This window comes from Antennarius striatus, chromosome 10, assembly GCF_040054535.1.
Source record: "Antennarius striatus isolate MH-2024 chromosome 10, ASM4005453v1, whole genome shotgun sequence".
In the NCBI taxonomy this organism is placed as follows: domain Eukaryota; kingdom Metazoa; phylum Chordata; class Actinopteri; order Lophiiformes; family Antennariidae; genus Antennarius; species Antennarius striatus.
The window spans coordinates 6,579,204-6,601,137 of NC_090785.1; the positions used below are offsets into that span (position 1 = coordinate 6,579,204).

At 40.7% G+C, this 21,934-nt stretch overlaps 1 protein-coding gene across 3 annotated transcripts in view; it reads right to left on the minus strand.

The window, feature by feature from the left end:
• pcdh19 (protocadherin 19) overlaps positions 1 to 21,934 on the minus strand; it is a 53,742-nt gene that overhangs the window by 23,576 nt on the left and 8,232 nt on the right. For all 3 annotated transcript variants that reach the window (XM_068326508.1, XM_068326506.1, XM_068326505.1), the window contains exon 3: positions 984 to 1,042. In XM_068326508.1, coding sequence (XP_068182609.1) covers positions 984 to 1,042 — 59 coding nt within the window. The remainder of the gene's footprint in view (positions 1 to 983; positions 1,043 to 21,934) is intronic.

Genomic DNA, 21,934 nt, shown 5'->3' on the forward strand with positions numbered 1-21,934 from the left:
TGAGAGTAAAAAAGAAAGGCAGAGCAAGTGAAGGGCAGTACAAGGTAGCTGCATTCTTCAGCTTGTCTCACATTCTCCAGCCTGGGAGGAAGGACTGCAGGTAATGCTGGCTTTCTGATGTTATCACTGTAATTGCACCTGTCCCAGACCATAGGCTCACTGGCTCCTGGGGGATTTTCTTTGTAGTGCGCTACAGAGGCCCACACTTGAATTCTCTTTGTTTACATTAATGCAGGGAATCTTTTTTGGGAGGAAATTGCCATAATGGGTTTTCAAAAGGCCCAATTGGCTTCAAACAAAAGACAGGCTGGAATGTTTCATACCTGCAGGTAAAAAAGGAAGGCTTGTACCGTAGCTGGACTGGGCCGAGTTATAAAAACACTAATGGCTAGAGGGAATTATTATATGACCCCCATCCTGACCATATCCCAACCCCCAGTCTTGCATTCCAGCAAACAACTAATTCTCTGGCTCAGATAAAGATTAAATAAAATAAAAAAATTTAAAAAACCCTGAAATTCCCTTTGCCACCAAAAAAAAAGGCAAAATTACTGACTATTCATGAAAATTTCATTTTTAAAGACAGTGTGGAAATTTCTCAAATATCATTTAACAGTTGAGTAGTTGTTTTAAGTCGTAACCTTGTGCAATTCAAGCCACATGTGCTGTTAATGAACGGAATTACAGAAGACTAATAAGGTTAGCTACAAAAATGAAAATCATCACTCGCTGTAACTGCCGCTCTGTGTAATCTAATATCCTGAAAGTATGAGTTTGTGCCTCATTTCAACAAGTGTCTACTAAATGCATTACATAGTAATTTTATTTATCCTAAAATCTTATCTCCCATTGCAATTACACCGAATGAAAAACATGCAGGAACACGCAAACTGCAGCAATCATAGCGGTGCACTCATTAGATAAAACAATTACAGATAACAATTTTAACAAGGCGCTGGTAACAATTCCTAATCAAGACATACCTTTTAATGAGGTGGGCTCTGCTGTTCACGTAACTGGAGTCGATGGAATAATTCTCCGTCTGTAACAGAGGATGTAGGAGGTGGGGTGAAAGGGAGTGGGGGGTTTAGGTTGGGGGATGAATGGAAACAGAGAGAGGTACTTTATATAATTGACGCAACCAAAATAATGTTACCAGTAATTTTCTTTCAGTAGAAATGTTATATTACACAAAAGCCCCGGTGAGCAGCCTCGACTTTCAAAGGGCTGAATCCTATTCTTTTTCAAAGCACACACACAGACAGGAGGACGGGAGTCGAGAGCTGAGGAAAGTGCTGGAGGGAGAGGCTAACCCTCCTGCTCCCAATCCCTTGCTCCCTCGCTCCACTGCTGGTCAGCCCACTGTCTTTAAGATGTAGTCATTAGGGTAGACGGAGGGAGAAGAAAAGTTTAGATTTTCTTCTCTGAACTCTTCACTTTTATCATGTTTGAGGAGACATTAACGTGGAAATATTAAATAAATAACTGCAAGGAAAGTAGATGAAATTAAGAGCGTACTGGGGGAATCTTAACTTCAAAATTGCAGATGAAAAGGCTTTCAGAATATGCATACGATAGATCTCTGACCCACATTAGAGAACATAGTTCAAAGGCATCCCACATTCATTCTCAACATTTATTTAGCAAGGAGAATGTCTGACGAGTAACAGGGCTTGTACATGGGGTTAGTGTATACTAAGCAGGTCAACTCCCCTGCATCTGCCAGGCATCACTCGCATGAGGTAAACCATCAGCGGACCAAAGGGTATCAAATAGAGTCTCAAAGGGATTCCCCAGTCCTGCTAACAGCCAGGATACGACCCTTTCAACAGCGTTTGATAACATGCAGGTGCCTTCTGCAGAGAGAAGTCGCCTTCACTTAAAATTCCATGGAGCAGATACTGTATCCTGATAAAAGCTGTGAGTCAATGGCGAACTTCCGAGGGAACTCTACAGTACCGATATCAAAGCCCTGTTGAATAAAAGTCACCCCTACGATAAGAAAGGTTAACACAGGCACTGGAGCACAATTGCTGATTATCAAGCAGGCTGCACATTTGACACAGGCCTGCTGGGGTAGCAGCAGCACTTCTCAGCTATCATGCATGGTGACCAAACACATTCGGTTTAAAGCTAAGTGAGTGACTGTGCAAACGCACTCCTTATTAAATGTTAATGGTGCTGAACATTTTGAACCTTTTCAACATCTGCATGGAAATAAAACCACAATGCCACAGAGTCTGATGGGTGAGGACAAGGGAGCAGTGGAAATGTCAAACATCGGTCCAAGTCTCCTTGGATCTCTCTTGAAATAAAAACATGAATTCACGAAAAAATAAGCCTGGCTGATCAGAACAGCCGATGTGTGGTATTCACCTCTGGCAAACAGCTCTCGTGACCTGTTGTCAGGCTGTGAAAAATGTAAGAGCTTGTACATGTTAACAAATGGTAACCAAAAAAAGACGATATGCTGTGGGGTATCATAACGATGACAATGATTTATTTTAGGTTTCAAACTAAAGCTGAATTTAATGTATGTCAGGGGTGTGTTTATCTTTTAAAATTTTCTGAAGTGCCTGAGCAAACCTTCACTCATTAGAAACTTTGAGTTTGCACCAAATGTTAGCATCCTTTTGCCTCCTCCTTACCATTTACCCCTGATTTAAAAATTTAACTCAGTGCTGTGGGGAAGCTAAATCATGTGAAAGAAATTAATACAGTGCTCGGTGTTTGTTCTCTTGTATTACCCCTGACTCCTCTTGTTCCCGCTCATCTTGTCTCCATTAAATATCAAAGTTAGCCACTCTGTCAACATACATGCAGCCATGCAGATTAATTATTAACATATACTTTTATCTAAAAATTAGATACTATTTTAAGGATGTATGTGTGATATTGTATTTCACAGATGAAAATATTTCATTTAAAATATTTATAGATCACACACAATTTCTTTTTAGAACAATAATTCAATCATATTTTGAAGCTAAAGCAGTATATGTTTTGGGTTCCACCTGTGCTGTATTTTGGTCCCAGTGAACATAAATTAAACTTCCTCATCTTTTACAGTGGCTGCGCATCCAGTGAGAGACTAATGAAAATGCAAAGCATGAGTAACAAGGGGAAAACTTCATTTAAAAGACAAGATTAAAAAAAAAAATTCTTGTGAATGTCACTCTGGTGGCAGCCTGTAATTGGTTTGGGTGGCAGGTTCTGTGTGAGCACAGCCTTGAAAGAAAAGCAGCATGCCCCTGCTCTCAGGCTGTTCCAGTCCAGAAATGGAACTGTACTTTCCATAATACAATTCTTCCTTGTTTTTTTTTTTTTTTTTCTGGAGCATTCTCTTCAGTATGTAGCATTTGAAACAAAAGAAAACCCTCACACTCTTCCACCATCCTCAGTTTCTTCTTCACCGTTTTCTCCCTATAACTCATACCAACATGAATGCTGATAAGTAACTGGGGAGTGTCTGGGGAAGAATCAGAAGCTTTAGTCCAGGATGCCTGTGTAGAAATGTAAAGTCCGCCCACGCATTTCTGACCAACCTCAAATTAGAGAACATGTCAATAGATCTTGCCTGGAGGTCAGGTTTCAGGCAAGAGGATGAGGACTGCTTAACTACAGCAAGGAGGCCACAAATGGCTCCTTAATCAGGTTGGACAATGTGTTGTTGTGATTTGAGCGGCCCCAGTTTGGCGGCCATAGCCACTCTACCCCCATAATTATTGTTCCGTTTCATCTGGAGGACTGGAGGGAGGAGTGCAGTCTCCGGTGTCACTGTGTGACTGATAGGTAGTCCCAGGATGAGCGTGGAGGAAAGTGGAAAGAGAAAAGCAAGAAAGAGGGTAAAGATGGGAAGAAGTAGGTGAGACTTGACCTGCAGGAGAGTTGCGGTCCAGCTGCCTCAGTCTAGTAGCTTTCCTTTTTTCACCCCTTTGCTTCTTTCTCTTCAGTTAAACCTGAGGCACGGGGACAATATGTTCACTTCTCTGCCACTGAGAGGAAAAGCAATCTCCTTGCCTAGTTGCTGCTGTAAGATTTGATTTGCCTTTCTCCCAGCGTGACAATTGGTTCTGTAGTCTGGATGCAAGTGTATTCATTGTGTAGAGGCATGGGGAGCACCAGAGTGAAGAGGAGGGGTAGGGGAGTGAAGACACCAGTTGTTACACCAGTAAACACCCAACAAGTTCAGCAGATGTCAGAGAGATAGGGGAGAAAAAGAGAGAAAAAAATGTCACACAGATGCCTATTGAATGTATTATCAACCCCTATTGTATGTTTTATCAACGCTGATACAACACAGCATTTAAATAGAGAAGGAAGCTTACCAAAGGGGGAAAAAAAAGAACAAATGCACCATCATTCACTCGTAAAATACTAAACGGGAAAAGACATTATTGATTTTCTTTTAAAAGATTTAAATGAGAGTCATCAGAAGAGGGCATGTCCCTTGGTCCCTGAAAGTTCATAACAGGAACAGATCTAATAGCAAACCGCTTTAACCCTTACATTATTCTCTTGATGAACCTGTGCATTATGAATTATAAAGTGTCAAAAAGATCAAAAAAGGACTCAATGTCTCAATAATAATTTTTTTTTTTAAAAACACACAATGTGTGAGGCTGTGAGCAGGTTTCTGATGAAAAAAATTCTAAAATAATGAAAAAGGAAAATTCTCAAATAATAAAAAGATATTTGGAGTTATATTAAAAGCTTAAAAAATGAAATCTAGATCTTAAAAAAAGTGAAACAAAAACATCAGAAGGGATGCAAAGCTATATTCCGTGAATTTGAGCATCCAGCTCTGTCTGCTGTTCAGCACTGATTGCTTGTTGTGGACACGGGATGCTCTCACTGCCACACCTAAATGCAGTTTAAAACATATGGAGCGATAGACCAGTCAGAATCGATTCTAACAGTCGGATCAAATTTTGCTGCTTCATTCCGTGTTTGAGCAGTTTGAGGTTGAGACTCAGTTTCTGTTTATTGTTGCTGCAGTTCACTCGTGAGCCCCCCTCAGTCCCAGAAGGAAACGTTACACATTATGTTCCTTGTTATTGATATCCCACTGCTAAAGCAAGCTATGAGGAGAAAGAGACCGGGGGGTTTACAGGGCAAGCCAACTGCAATTACAAAATAAAAAGGCTTCATTACCCGGCTCGGCTGGTTGTGGCAGCATTTGATGTTGAGAGAAAAAAAAAGGAAAAGAGTGAAAACTTTATCAAATGAACAATAGTCGGTGTAGAAAATGCAGGCAATCCCCTCATGTAATTCAGCAGAAAAGTGTGAGAGTATATGTGTCTGTGGGTGATTTTCTCATCCTATACACTGAGAATATGAAATGAAAAGCACATTCTTACACACCCTCGTTTTATGCTATCCTACAATACTCAGGTTCCAACAAAACCTGAATTGCAAGGCTGAGCAGGCAGACAACCGTGACGCCTTTCGGTGCATCTCTAAGCACCTTATATTCAGTCTGTGTTACACCCATGGCAAACACATAGACCACCAAGACACCTGCACAGTCCGGGTTTAAATTTTGCTTACCGTGTAAGTAGAAATATTCTTTGGCCCCAGAGCTACCACTGCCCTCTATCCCCATGACCATCATGACCACCATCTTCCCGATTATAGAATTTCCCATAGATCCTCTGCCATCTGCTAGATTATAGATTTCCCTCTTCCTTTATAGAGGGCAGGGCCCCTAAGGGAGGATCAGCGGTAAAAAGGGTGAAAGAGTGCCTGAGGCACAGCCATGGTTTGCGGATGAGATTACATTTTCTATTTCTGCCTGTTAAAGGGGGGCTGATGTGATGAATACAGAGTTGTTACCATTTAATACCAACTGGCTCCTCTGCAAACTCAATTGTGACAGAAGGGTACACATGTGACAAATATCCTGCGACATTCTCTGAATCATTTCACTTCATCACCCATCAATTCACCCCAAACCCAGAAGCCCATTTGGGAATCAATCGTGTTATGAAAGTGAGTGACTCTGAGGAGAAAGGGTTTATTGGTTTCCAGGCTCCCCTGCAACTTGCATATTTCTGCATGTCTCTTTCTTTGTCACACACACACAAGCACGCATGCACACACACACACACACACACACACACACACACACACACACACACACACACACACACAAAAACTTGGTTGAGTGGGAAAAGACACGTCTCTGACCACATGTTAAGTGTTGAACACTGTTTGACCTAACTAAATAACCACTGCTTTAGAACACAATGAAACAAATAGGTAAGCACAACACTTCCTGTCTGCATTTCTGTCGCCTTTCCGTGAGAAATTGAACAAATATTTACTCATTTGGACCAAAACAATCACCCGTTGTCTCAAAGGAAATAGGAGGGAAAAGGAAGAAGCCCATAGAACTGCCGTGGCTTTCTCCACCTGTGCATCACCCCCCCACATAGGAAACTGCAAATTGTGCGGCTGGTTCAGAGACAATAGTCCAGACCAGTCTCCATGTCACTCAGGCCTGGAGGCTCCACAGAGCCACAGAGTCCAGTTAGTAGAAATGTGATTAATTATACATACATTGATAGAAACAACATTAATTATTCATGAGCTTCTCAACGTCAAAGCTATTTCCCTCCCTTTCAGCATGATGAAAAGATTTTAAATAATAGGCCCCATTCGAAGACGTCTGCATTCCAGCGGACTGGACCAACACTAAAGAGGCTTAAGCTGGAGCCGTTGTCTTACCAGGCAATTGCTGCCTGGACCAGTGTGTTCCAAACTGCTGGTGGCTGCGTGGATTTTAGGTTGTGTGTTTTTGTTTAGTCTTTGTCTGAATAGACAAGGCATGTGCTTAAGCCTGTCAGATGGAGCTTTAGTGTCCACTTATAGTGAAAAGGGGTCTACTAATGTGTCACCAGGCACACAAGCCTGGATAGAATTTCATTTAACACCTGTTCAGCATTCAGGTCCGTATGTACTTTGAAACCCGCTGATATTCAAGTCAGAGAAGAAGATAGCGATTTATGGTTTTAACACAGTAAAACAGGGGGAGGGAGGAAAAAGACTCTTTCTATGCTGCTTCCTAAAAGAAATCGGCTTACTTCTCCTAAAGCCTGTGGAGCCTAATCAGACTCAAATAGCAGGAACTTCCCCTTTAGACGAGTCTTGAGGGATTTTCTTTCATTTGGATGTCAGATTGAAATGTTGTCACACTCCTGTTATCCAAAAATCTGTTCATGTGCATATGGCACCACATGCTAAAGCGTAAATTGGTGGCTTTTTTTTTTTTAAACAGGCTCAGGAAGTGTTGGGGGTAACATCTAATCCAGGTAGACTTTGAGGTTGCTCTCTGGGAATAAGCTCTATAAACATGTTTTGAGCAGTCTGTAATTTTTGTGAAATAATTACTAGATAGTGTGTTACCATCTCAGTTGTGTCCTATATTATCTAGTGGTGGTAGGGGGAAAGGGGGGGAGGCACAAAATAAGTGCACAAGGAATTCCCAGAGGTTTCTCCCACCTCCCCTGGGCTGGACTATGAAAATAAACATTCAAACACAGCCGATTATGTAAACACGTTCCACTTAAACGCATCCATGAGAGCAGTGACTGAATAAACACTTTATCTTTGACTCAGTATCCAAATCAGTGAATTTAGAATTAATTTTGATTAACTAAACACTCACGAGGATATCAGAAACGAGAAGTCGGCAAACGATCGACTTGCACTCTTCACGATTGCAGGGCACGGCTCGGTGTATTTTCTCTTAGCAGCTTAACGATGGCTGCCAGCCACATCGTTGCCGCTGGAGTCTCTCTGTCTGTCTCTCTCTCTTTCACCCTCCCTCCCTCGTTTTCTCTCACTCACTGTGACAAGGCATCTTTCCAGACATTTTAGTTAGATGGAGATTTGCAGCAGGTCATTACAGACTGGGAGGCTTTGTGAGCGGATGCAGTCACTCGGAGATGGATTGAGTGAGTCTGTTTATTGACGTGCCTTAATCTGACACTGGGTAAAGGGAATGAGTCACCGCCTCCAGACACACTACCACATCACAGCCACTCCAGCAAATATGGAGGCAGCAACCGGGATACAAGTGGAACTTCATCAGCGCTCATTAATCCAACTACCGCAGGCCACTCGCTCAAACAAATCATGTTTACACTGCCTGGTGGCTGGATAGAGGGGTGATGGAGCTTTACAAAGGGCATGTGTGCAGGTGCTCAGATCAGCAGCAACACACACAGACACAGGCACACACACACACACACACACACACACACACACACACACACACACACACACACACACACACACACAGCCACAAATACAAACATGCACTCAGCTCATCAAAAAGCCACCTGGACTTTTTAACCCACAACTCAACAAAACGTAATATCTAAGTACACCAATGAGTAAAACTCAGTTGTTGTGCATTGTCTCACAAATCACAGCCTGTGCTCGAATCAAGGGTAGATGAGTGGGCTCCACACCAAAGTATGAATCACAGAAAAGGGCTTTTTATTAAACAGATGGACATCTTTGTGGCATCATAACAAAGCCACCGCTATCAGTCCGGCCTAGTTAGCATTTTGATCCTATTTGCGAGTGCTTCAATGTGAAGCACATCTGCTTATAATATTTGGGATGGTCTTTCAAGGCAGCTGTCAGCACTGGGATTGACAGCAGAGTATTAGCTACTCACACATCACTGCTGCATCTGCAAATCCAGCATGTTAACAGAATGGTGACAGACTGCCATCAGGGCACAGGCAGAACAAAACAACATCCAACACGATGGGGCCGACACCGCTGATTGCTTTGTTTTACACTACTGTTAAGTACACTGTTTCTATGGATGTCAACATGAGACTGTATTTTTTTTAATCCAACCATAATTTACCAAACAAATCTAGACCAAACAAATCTAGAAATATGTGTGAAATGCGTAATCCGGTCACAAATAAAAATGGGTCAATTTTAAAGAAAAGCTAACACGCAGACACCCAGACGAAAAGGAAAAATAAGCAAAAGAGATAAACAGTGTTAAAAGGGGAAAAACACAAGACAAATTTACAGTGAAAGCATCCACTAGCACACACACACACACGCACACACACTCAGTTGCACTAGGGCAGAAATATGAAGCTGGGCCTTCTGTCGCTTCCACTGGGGAATGGTGGGGAGTGGGAGAGAGGACCAGATGCAGCAGGCTTGACCCACTCAGTCGTGAGGGAGCGGTGCGTTTCAGCAGCTGAAACACACAGGGATTAGCTGCTCCGACTTCATTTAATTTAATTTGTATTAGGAGCATCTTTGGGGGCAAACATCGTTTTTCACTGCAGGGCGATATACAGGGTCATGGAAAACAGCAACAGACGGTACATCTCTGCCTCCTGCCGTAGCAGTGTATCCATGAGGGAAGGCAAGGCACTTTATTCCAAAACTACACACACACACACACACACACACACACACACACACACACACACACACACACACACACACACACACACACACACACACACACACACACACACACACACACACACACACACACACACAATCAAGCAGATATCTTGTTTCCCTCTAATTATGCCTTTATTATGAAGTCAAATCTAACACATTGAAATGCATCTGAGACCCTGCATCCACCTTTCCACAGCTTGATTTCTTGAAATGAATGCCTTGAATCCTTTTGTTCTGCCATCATAACCAACATGTAGTAATTTTCCGTGCTTATTAAAGCTCCGCTCTGCATGCTTTTGTGTGTGTTTGTTGCTAACACACACACACACACACACACACACACACACACACACACACACACACACACACACACACACACACACACACACACACACACTAAGCTGTTACCTACCAAGAACATATCTTAGGGGTGGATGCTTATCTGTGCCGATGCAGATTGGAGTTCTCTTTGTCTCAGTGCGGTACACAATAATATTTGTCTTTTGTTGTTTTTCATTATTTCTCCAAGGTTGATATAGTTTGATATCCTATAGTGGAGGCATTCTATTAGTAACTGCCAGACATCTAATGTGCTTTTACTTGTACTTTGATAATTTAACAAATGAAAAAGGAGAAGAAAAAAAAAAAGTACAGTTGAAGAATTCAAGTCCCTATTGAATGCTGGAAAATGACTTATTCTGTTAAGCAGGGGAGGAAAACAACTGCAGTGAAGGAGTGCCCAACCTGCCTGATCACAATTTAGAATAACTGCTAAAAAGAAATATGGCAGCGATCAGCCATAAAGTCTGTTGTAGCCAAAGCCTCGGGTCATATGAAAGCTTCCTTTCTGTCTTGTGAAGGTGACATAGTCTGACAGAAAACTAACGTACCATGCACTGGGAAAAGTTGTTTTATTAGAAAAACATCAAAAAAAAAAAAGTGAGTTACAAAAGCATTGCTTTGTCTCTGCAAGACAGAAAGGACTACACTGTGTAGTGCATTATCAGGCGCTCACTAGAAAACCTTTTTTTTCTCTCCCCCAGCCCCTATCAAAAGATGTTACTGTGTAAATGTCAAAAGAAAAAGAGCCAAGAGAAGTAATCTCCTTCTCCTTTTTGATCGCAAGTGGAATAATTGGAACCCTCTTAGGCTCATTACAAGAGTTGCCCGCCAGCCAAAAGACAGCTCCAACTGCCCCTTTTCATTCATGTTTGAGCTTTGAAAAATATCGCCTCCTCTAGTAACAACACTTTATGAGATGCAATGACTAGAGGTCCTGATACGTACACTAACAGGTAATCCTACAATCCCTTTGAAAAAATATCTATCAACTACCACTGTCAAACATCATTTCAAAACAATGGGAAAGAAACAGCAACAATCTGGCTCTAATAGTATCGTTATGCAAATGCACGGCACCTCTCACCCCCATTCATTTTTGTCACTGCCGTTCTTCTTGACTGCATGAGGGATTGCATATGTGAAATGAGTTAATTTTGATCCTTATTAATAATAACCTGGCCATTATTGTTATTACAACCATGCTTGTAATTATTATCTCTCTAATTACTTTTACTGTATTACCCAAATTAACCTTATTCTGGTTTTAAATCACCTACACTGATGGTACCAAGACATGCCTATGAAGAATGGCACCAATGTCCCTTCAGATAAATCTTGTATAATTAGCTGTGTGCCTTACAGGGCTTGTGTGATGGTAATAATTAGAGTTACTGTAGCAAAGGTCACGCAAAACAATTTAGAGAGGATGCTGGCTGCATGGCTAATAGGAAGAGAGAGGGATTGACAAGTGGGAGGAAGGAGATTGGATGAATGTGGAGGCTCTCCTTTTTCATCTTTGAGAGATCTTACAATGGTTTACCTCTACGGTCGGCTCACCTCTAACTACTGCTCTCAAAACTGAAGGAAAGTGAAACCCCATTTTAATGGCGAGGAGACTCCCAGGTAACAAAGTCTAAATGGGTCATCACTTTGGTTTGAGGAGCTGCTACTGGTATTAGCTGAAATTCATTTTGCTTCTTTTGAGGAGCTACAAATGATCCGCTACTTGTTTGTATCTATTCGCTCTTCAATGCTTATGTCTAGATATCATTATTACGTGTGTGTTAGGGAGAAGGCTGTGGGTGGAGACTGAGGGTTAGGGATGGGTATGTTTCTTCACCCTTAGTGTATAGGTTAATGAGCAGAGACAAAAATGTTGACAGTGAGGTAAACAAGCAATGCCACACTTAGGTACTTCTATTCCTACACTGCACTCACGTGACTTGTCTCTCTATAGAAGTCCCAGGCTGCTCCTAAGATGACAGCCCAAATCCACCGGGAATTTGCACAGCTCCCTCACCTCTCCACCGTCACTCCCCGATGAGACAAGCGACAACCTCGCACTCTAATATAGCATCTCTAACAACACATATGCTTATGTGGGATAGATTGGTCTATATTCCCTGATGCAATGCTAACACCCCCCTACTCCCAACAACACTTCATTAGCAGTGAGAGATACAAACAGCTCAAAACTGGTAGCACAAAGCTTTTTTTTTTCAATAGCTATGGGTCCTGGTTTGTCATTCAGCAGCTAAAATGTGTAACAGCTGCTCAATAAATCAATACTTTTTATGCATTAACGCTATTAAAAAGCATTTACAGTACTTTAAACTGCAGTTACTAAAATCATATTCTCTGTTGTTGTATTGGGTTTTTTTGTATTTATGAATGCATTTTCAATGCCTCTCTTTTGGAAAATAAACTCTTCTGTGGACAAGCTATGAGTCACAAACTCAAAACAGATGGAAAATCTAAACAAACTTCCAGCACTTCATCTAACTGAGAAACATGTCATATCTTGTTTAATCTGTGCCAGTCCTGAAGTGTAAAAATCACAAGTTGTGATAAGAATTATGAGCCCGGCTATTTCTAGGCTGGGAGCAGTGGTGGACTAGTCTAGAGACGACAACCTCATGGTGACAAAAAAGCAAAATATATAAAATTGTCAATTTTAATAAACCATTAGCACGATTCATTAGTGCCAATACATTTCCGTGGAGTCTTTGTTTTGGCTAAAGACAAGTGTTCTACTACTGCTTTTGTTTTTACTTTGTGAAAACAGATGATTAGAGTGGAAATAATGTTAATCACATTTTTTGTCACAATAGCTTTGACCAATTTATTGGTGACAGATCAATTTATATGTTCCAATGAACTTAAAGCCACATCGCTTTATGCAACAAAGAGCGGAACTGCTGTATGAAACAGTTAATACGTGTCTGCATGAAAATGATCAAAGCAACCCAGCATTGCACTCATAAAACACTGCTGGGCATCAGATTTAGCCGCTTTATTCACTCAGACTGAAAATCAATCGAGCGGGAGCAGAGGCATATGCTAAGATCCATATGCCTTTATGTCTGTGAAGGGTTTAAAATTTGTAAATTGTGATTATCACTGATCATAGTCATCATATGCTTAAACTCTGACTCATATCCACAGCTGCCCCATTGGGTGACTATGAACCGTCTTCCCCCATATCCAAGTCCCAAACAAGTGTCGAGGGAGGCAGTGATAAGCAGGTCCTTATCCCTTTAAAGTCAGTCCCATAATCCAACAGTGGAGGGGTGAGGTAGGGGGGTGGGGGGGGGCTTCAGTTTTAAGGGATTTAGTCTGGATTATAGCTAGTCCTTCAAATTAAACCAAAAGTCATCTTTCTGCAGTTGCTCATGCAAGCTGGCGACTGGCTTGTTACCAGCATGGCTAACAAAGAAAATGGAGGTCTATAATTAGAAAACATTCTCATCCAGCTAGCAGGCAAACAACCACAAATGTAGTTAATGCAACTCATTCTCACCTGACTCTTTAATTTATCAGCTAAAATCCTGCGACTACAACCACTATCTTTCATATTGTGTACCTGACTCTTGCTGCCAACCAGCTTAGCCACAGTCAAGCTCCCCAGCCAGGACAACACTGCTCTATCCCCATTGATGCTGCTTCCCACAGAAAAACAAGGCCAAATCTGGGTCTTAGAGGCTAAAATAATCATTACTGGATAACAAACAAATGAAGTCAGAACACTACTCTCGTGTCTGTAGTCCCCCACCACCCTCGGTATTTTGCCTGCTTTCCTATCACAGCCACATTTTAGCATTTAGGGCTTTGAGAGCGGACAACATTTTGGCCAGACAATGCAAAATGAGAGAAAAACAAGACTAAATTATGGAGAAAATATGCAACCCAAATGAAATCAATAGTTGAACATATTGAGGAATGTGCTTTACAGATTCACTTTCTTGGCAAAGGCTCTCACTCAACATTGATTTTAAGTGAAAGTGAAACGAAGAGATGGCTACCTTAGCATTTTTAAAAAAAAATTTTTAGATTAGCATTAAGATTGAAAAGGAGAAACATCTGTCCAACAAAGCGGCCAGCACAACATAAGTTTAAAAATTAACTCATTCAATTTTAGCATTTTTAAAAAAAATCAACAAGTTTCAGCATATTTCCAAAAGGATTTAAATATTCTGTCAGACATTGTGTATTATTCTTCACATCAATATTCTTTTACAGTCTTAGAGAACAAGTAGAAACGCTAATGCATTTGAACTCAACCGTTTTTCTTCTGCCATCATCCAGGCTATTCTATTTCAATCCTTACAGTTGGCTTTGATGTCACTTGCAATCAACCTTTGTTGCATTCATATTACCCTCATTGAATTTACAACCCTTGTTTTTAAAGTGAAAAGATTTGAGCACTTTTCCCTGTAACCAGTATAGAAATGCAGCCCTTCACTCAAGCGCTCCATAAAACTGAACTGGGAACAGCTCTCAAATAGAGGACAGGTACAGGAGGGTAATCATGAAATAAGGAGGTTACTGGGAAAAGTAGTGCACCCTGAGTAGTCTGATAGAGGCCAAGTGCTTTTCATTCATTAACTTTGCCGCCTATGGTAAATGGTGGACGTGAGGGGAAAGTCAAAGCCGGCATCCCATTGTGCTCCACAGCCAGACATTAACTGAATCCTGAATATTTTTTTTCTGATGCCACGAGAAAGCACAAAGAACTGGGTGAAGTCGAAGTTGTTATCATTTCCCTTGCAATGCAATCATAACTTATCATTAATACTGTTTTCATCCTTCAAGCTTAGCCCAAAGTAGATATCTAATCTATTCCTTGGCACACATTCTTATCTTTCCAACTTGACTTGGTATCACTCAAGCAAAGAAATGGTTCCCACCTCCCTTGAAACTAGATACGGGTTGAAATAATAGGCCCGGACTACTTCTGAAAGGGCCTAATTCCATGAAAACAAACCTGTACAAAACAGGCCCGCCTAAATTGCTTTCAGGAAAACTAGATAATCAAAATGCAAAACAGTCTTATAAATAGAAAAAAGAACCCACTTCTAACAACAAATCCCCTATACCTACGTCAGCAAATTCTTCCCCCTGAGTTTCTACTTGCACATTTTGTTTAGGTTTTTCATGCTATCACAGTGTATACTCTGCTCCATCAATGAACTAGTCTGATTTATGTCAGCCTGAATCAGACTGACTGCATGGAGCTTTATAGACATCATGAATGAAAAAGGAGCCACGCATTAAACACATTAGGGGTCCCACCATCTTCTCAGACAGCGGGACAATGGGTGGTGGAGCTGAGATAAAGAAGGGGTATAACAGGGGTGAAGAAATGGTTGACATGGCAGAGAAAAAGGGGAAAATGGGAGAAAAGGTCCAAGACTTTGGTCACACAGGGCAGAGGGAACGTGAGTGCTCTCAGAGGCCAATACTCGGTCATAGCCCATTAGGCTGGCTTGGTGAAAATGCTACAGCTCATTACATGCTTTGCCTCTGCTCTGTGGACGAACAATGCACAATTACGTTACACTGCTGCCGCTCCTCTAGCCATACTGCTGCATACCTCTGAGGCAGCCAATATTGCTGCTGTAGCAGCTCGTCTGCCACCAGCCTCTGCGCTCATCAAACATCCCATACATGTGCTCCCTAATACCCAGGTTTATGTCTAAAAACAAAAGCATTGCATGCATTTGCTGAAATGAAGCGAAAGGAGGAACAGGAAAGGCTGCTGTACTGCTGGAGCAAACAAAACAAAGCTATAATGCAGCATTTGTGTGTGTAATACAAAGACGTTAGCTTCCTTTTGTCTGCTTTAAAGTCTAAAAAAAGGCGGACATGTAACAAAGGGAAAATACTTTTGTTTCCAACTAAATTTAGTTTCATTCAGTGATACAACTACTGTGTTAGATCTGATGCTTACATGCACATACAAGAGAAATAAAGACCATAAAGTCTATGAACTGAAGGCAACATGACAACATCTGCAGTGCTGTGAAAATAAACCCAGGATTAATCTATCCAACAACAAATTGGTACTCTTCAAGTCATCCTCTTTTTTATGCAATTATGCATGCAGTAGCTGACATTTAATCTGATGGGGGAAATGCTAACATCCTCCTGCTCCCTCTTTGTTTTAAGCATAAAAACAGGACACTTGGAAAGGTCATTCTTCCCTGGTGTAAGCTGCTTGGAAAGTTTCCGTTCAGAATTGTTTTTATGGTTTACAAAAGCGCTTCCCCCATTTCCTTGTCATTCAATAAGAATAGCACCAACACTCACCAGCCTAGGGAATAGTCTTACAATTGTGGTAGGAAGCCTGTTAACCTGAAGCATGTACTAATGTCCATGAATCTTAATTAATACTGGATATTTTCAGTCTTCATTTTTCTGTACAAATTTGAATAAAAGCGTTTTGTCAAATTCAAATCATAACAGTTATTAGTGGAGAATTTTAATTGGCTTTATTTCCATTTGTTTACTGTGAGAAAGATTCTGGTTTTGCTGTTATTTAACAAATTGATAGTAAATCCACAATTACCCTTATTTGTACGGAGGGGAAAATATATTGTGATGACATTTTATAATGCATGCAAAAAAACCTTGTGTAAATGCCTCTGTTTTAATCATGTTAAACCAGCAGGACAGTTGAGCACATTCACTGTGGGCTCCTAGAGCTAACAAATCTTCCTTTTGGCCATAACAAGCATTATAGTTTGCGAATTTAAATATGTAAGCTGACCTTTTCTATCCTATATTAATATAACTACAGGCGCGTGCAGCACAGGCAGAAAAATTTGCATTAATGAGAAATCCTTTCCTCTTCAAGGGATTTCCTGGAACATGTTTTGTTTTATTAAAATTCCTTAAAACCTCACTTCTGTTTTGGTGAACAAAAAAATCTGTCAGTTTGACAAATCTTGCGGTGAGACTTGTGAAAAGCACATCTTAACAAAGCAATATCTTCTTCTCCTTTTGGCTTTTCCCTCCAGGGGTCGTCACAGCGAATCAGTTTCCTCCATCTAACCCTGTCTTCTGCATCCTCTTCTCTCACACCAACTACCTTCATGTCCTCTTTCACTACATCCATAAACCTCCTCTTTGGTCTTCCTCTTGGCCTCCTGCCTGGCAGTTCAAAACTCAGCATCCTTCTACCAATATATTCACTATCTCTCCTCTGGACATGTCCAAACCATCTCAGTCTGGCCTCTCTGACTTTATCTCCAAAACCTCTAACATGTGCTGTCCCTCTGATGTACTCATTCCTGATCCTATCTTTCCTGGTCATTCCCAGAGAGAACCTCAGCATCTTCATCTCTGCTACCTCCAGCTCTGTCTCCTGTCTTTTCCTCAGTGACACTGTCTCTAGACCAAACAACATCGCTGGTCTCACCACAGTTTTGTACACTTTTCCTTTCATTTCAGCTGAAACTCTTCTATCACACATCACACCTGACACTTTTCTCCACCCATTTCATCCTGCCTGTAGACGCTTCTTCACTTCTTTTCCACACTCTCCATTGCTCTGGACTGTTGACCCTAAGTACCTAACCTGTTGCATGTCCTTAACATCTCTTTATCTCTGTCTGCCAGCCTGTATAAATCAGTCTCTGCCTCCTTACTGTCGTACCTAGCATAAAAGTCATCATAAGACCTTGTTTGGCCTTTGCTACCTCTACTTTCACCTATACTCCTGTCTACTCTCCTCAGTCCTCTCAGTGTCCCACTTCTTCTTAGCTAACCTCTTTCTCTGTATACACTCCTGTACCTCCTCATTCCAACACCAAGTCTCCTTACCTACTTTCCTTCCAGATGACACATCAAGTACTCTCCTACCTGTCTCCCTGATCACATTAGCTGTAGTTGTCCAGTCATCTGGAAGCACCTTCTGACCACACTGAGCATGTCTTAATAAAGAAATATGTACATATTTTAGCTGCCTCTTTGTTGGGACTCGAGTGTCCAATGACTTCTATTAAAGGAAGCACAATGCATATTAGTTTCAGAGAGCTTAATTTGAGAAATAAAAAACAATGCTGCAGGAAACTCATTTAAATGGGTAATTGCATCTACACAGCATTGCTTGCAGGGCTTAACAAGGTGCGTAATGATGTCCCCTTCCTCAGCGATAAACATCATCGCTACGTCCATTTCCTTCGCTCCATTTAGCTGTCTCACATTTGTGTGAGGACCCATCAACCTATGAGCCCAATGCCATTATATCCCCTGCATTTAGGTGCGTGTCCTTTAAAAATCTTCTCAGATAAATTGTTAGACAGCTAATGCCATTATAGGGCTCCACAAAAAAATCTGCTTCCAATGATGTTTAAAAGGTTTACAAGGAAGATCATTCTATCCACATTTTAGAGCTTTTAAAGACATAAAATAGAAAGTCCTTTTCAGTGACGTTGTCTCAAACCAAGTCAGTTTATCTGAAGAGACTGATGATGAGATTGCTTTCTTTCGACAGGTTAAAAATATCTGTTTGTTGTTATATATTTGTTTGCCTCTGTTCCTCAAAAGAGAGTATTTGAGTACATTAGATGATTTACTGATTCTTTGGTTTGCTAATACCATCATTTTAATTGATTTCACTATTGAAACCCCATATTGTATTAACATTAGATTAAGGCCATTTTTGTATTTTCTGCAGGCAGACAGAGAAAAAGACCACATTTGAGATATTTTCTGTTAAATCACTAGGATTACACAATCTGCTCTGTCTCCTTTCTCCTGTCCCCTCTCTTGTCTCCTTTATTTTAAGATCGACTTGTTCTCTGCTGTATTACTCCCTCTGTGTGCTCCATTCACATGTGGTTAAGGACACATATAGTGACATGTGCATCAGACACTGTCAATCATGTGTTTTAACACTCAAGCTCTTGGCTGGATGCTCTGATCCCGATGAGAGGGTGGCAACCCAGCAGGCCTAGATGCGTCTGACTGGCTGCCTGAGGTTGTTATGTCATTTCATTGTAACTCAGCGCCATTGAGAGTGACATGCTGTGATGGGGTGTTGCAGGTTGGGGTCAAGGCCATAAAAAGCTAACCAAGTGAATAACTAGCATTGCTTGTGCATGAAGTGAAAACCATCTTGTTGAATAATGTCACACAATTACCCCACAGCATCATCGGTTTTGCATGTAAAACATAATAAGAGAAATGAGATAATAAAAAGAACACGAGAACATCACTGTCACACTGTTAATGTATTTCTGACAGACAAGAATTTTTTCACCTCATAAAGACTGGCACTTGAAAAGCTGAGCATCTCTGAAGTCTCCACCTTACAAACAACCTCTCTAAATAATTAGCAGGTTCATCTGCCAGTCAGTCGGCACACATCTGAAGCTTTTGGAGATGAAATGATTCCTTTTAAAATCCTTGAAAAGATGGAGACTGCAACATACATTTACTACATTTCAAGCACATCAAAAAATTAACAAAAAATACTGACTTTTTGGATTAAGTAATTATGTTCTTCTCATTGCACAACAGCTACATATCACTTGTTTCCCACTGTGATTGACAAGTTGTTCAGACTTAAATAGGTTCTGTATCACCTGAGAATTTTCCTTACAGCTATATTTAATGCAGAATAATATACTGTATTTCAATGAAAACTGTTGATTTTGTTCCTTCAGAATAAATAGAGATTACTTGGATCCATCATTATAAGTATGCTTAAAGGGCAGAGCGATTATATTATCTATTCCAACCAGGCAATTCTTATTCTAATTACAGTAAATATATCATATACAGTATATCCCAGTACAAAGCTGACAGTCAAAACCCTAACACGATCAGCTGATGACCATCTATATTTTTTGTAGTTTTTATCAGTGCCACTAATTGGAGATCTAACAAGACACAAGGTAGATTTTTTCTTCTGAGCTGTTGTGTGGTGTTCTTTACTTTTTTTGTCAGTCACACCATGTTCAAAGTAACAAAACAAAGATTCCACCACAAAGTTTGTAAAGTTAAAATACAAAGTTTGATTTTACATTGACTAAAAAGATGGCTAGAGAGTTTAGGGGTTTTTGCATTTAAATTGAAAATCGTCTAAGATTAAAGAAATGTGTCAATTATTTCAGACATTAAAAATGTGTTCACGGAGGACAAAGCTCTAGTAACTGTAGAATGTGTGTAAAACCTTCATTTAACAATAGAATTGTCCTATAAAATCGAACACGCTGGCAAGCACAGGGGGATGAGGACGTAATCAAATACTTTAAAAGCAGAATCACAAAAATGTTCATTTATTGAAAGTGTTGAATGTGCCTCTTGGTCTTCCTTCTCAAAGATTTCAGTGGTAATGTTTTAAATGATAATGTCACAGCACTTATTTCAAATAAATGTGATGCTCTGCAAGACATATTATGTGTGTGTGTACATTCATGACTATGTGTGGGAGGAGATTGGCAGTTTCAACAGATGTGCAGTACACGCTGACAGCATGACATCTACTTTGCATGCTCAATACGATATGTTTGAATGCTTCCATGCATATCGTCCCAATGCGAAGCGATAACGAGGGAAGTGCAGCCTCCCTGGAACCACTCCCTGTTGTCTCTACATCAATATCGAATGTCTTCCTCCCTGATATGGGAAAACAACAGAGATACTCTGACAGTTATATTGTGTCTGTTTTCATTTTCTCATTTCCCTTTGATTGACCATGAGAACTGAACAGATAAAAAAAATGTGCATCCATTTCTATTCTGTTTGAACCAAGGCGGGTAGAGCAGTTTGCCCTCTAAAAACAAGGTTGATGGTTCGATCTGGAAGGTCTGTGGTTCCAGCTTGATGGGAGCCTCAGTATGATTGTGGGTGAATGTTCCACCTAAATGTCCCCTAATGTGTTGTAAAGTTGGACTACAACAGCACAATATAAATGCAAATCGAGTCCATTTACCAGTTTTCCTAAGATTTATGTAGCTGCAGAATCTTTCAGGAAACAATGTAGAGGATGATTACCAATTAACTAAACTCCCCAAAGACTCAACAATTTCCACAATATAATCCAATCCTCCTCTTTTTGTGATTTATTAATCACCTCTTTCTGATTCATTCATCAAATGTCTACAATAAAAATAACTGCTATTCCTTATCTGAATAAGGCCAATCAATAAAATGAGCCAAATTTCTGCCTGATATGCTCATTATCTGGAATCACAGGTGTGAGGAGCCTTAGTACACATTACAAATTCAAAAACACATTCTAGCCAAAGGCCATTCCTTTACTGTATAATTGTCTCTTCCACCAAGTGATACACTATAATTAAGCCATGGAAGACAGCTCTATTCTCCTGTGAGCATTCATATTAGAGCTACCACAGGCAGGTCTAACAAACACCTCACAGCTGATGCTTTTCAAAACAATGGACAGCGATGTTGAGGTAGGTATACACTGGTACACATTCTCATAAGGGAGAATAGAATATACACAGTATGAGGCCTTTGGGGAGACCTGTCACTGTTATCTTGGTCAGCTCTGCTATATTTCTATGTGCGTGTGTGTGTGTGTGTGGGGGGGGGGGGGGGGGGCGTGCATGCGTGCGTGTCTGTGTGTGTCTGTTTGTGCATGCGTGTGTGTCTGCCTGGAAGTTTTGTCTGAAGCATAAAAAAACCTCAACTCCAGCTGCTCAGACACAAACGAGATGTTCACTGCCCAACATAAACTAACAATGGAGTGAAAATTTGCATCGATCCCGAATGGAATTTACAAATACATACAGATCGTATCCTTTTCATCCTCATTAGTTATCCTAATCTGGTTTTGTATCTGCATTCTGATGCCCAAGACTGTTTTAATCTTCATGTAGGAAAAATTCACAAACACTGAGACACTGTTCTGCCCTGGTGTGAACGCAAAATCCATCAAGGATAACTAAATCCTGGATAAATATGTGGGTAGATTTAGGTTGAAAATATTTTTGGGAGACAAAGAAGTCTTATTAATCACAACGGCACAGCCACTCACGTCCAAGCTAGTCATTGGCATGTGGTTTGAGGACTTGGGGAATCAAGCGGTTTTAAACCCAAGCTTGCTCATTGAAACATAGCAATCATCAGTCATTTCCCTGCTATTTCTTTGTGTGTTTGTCAGTAA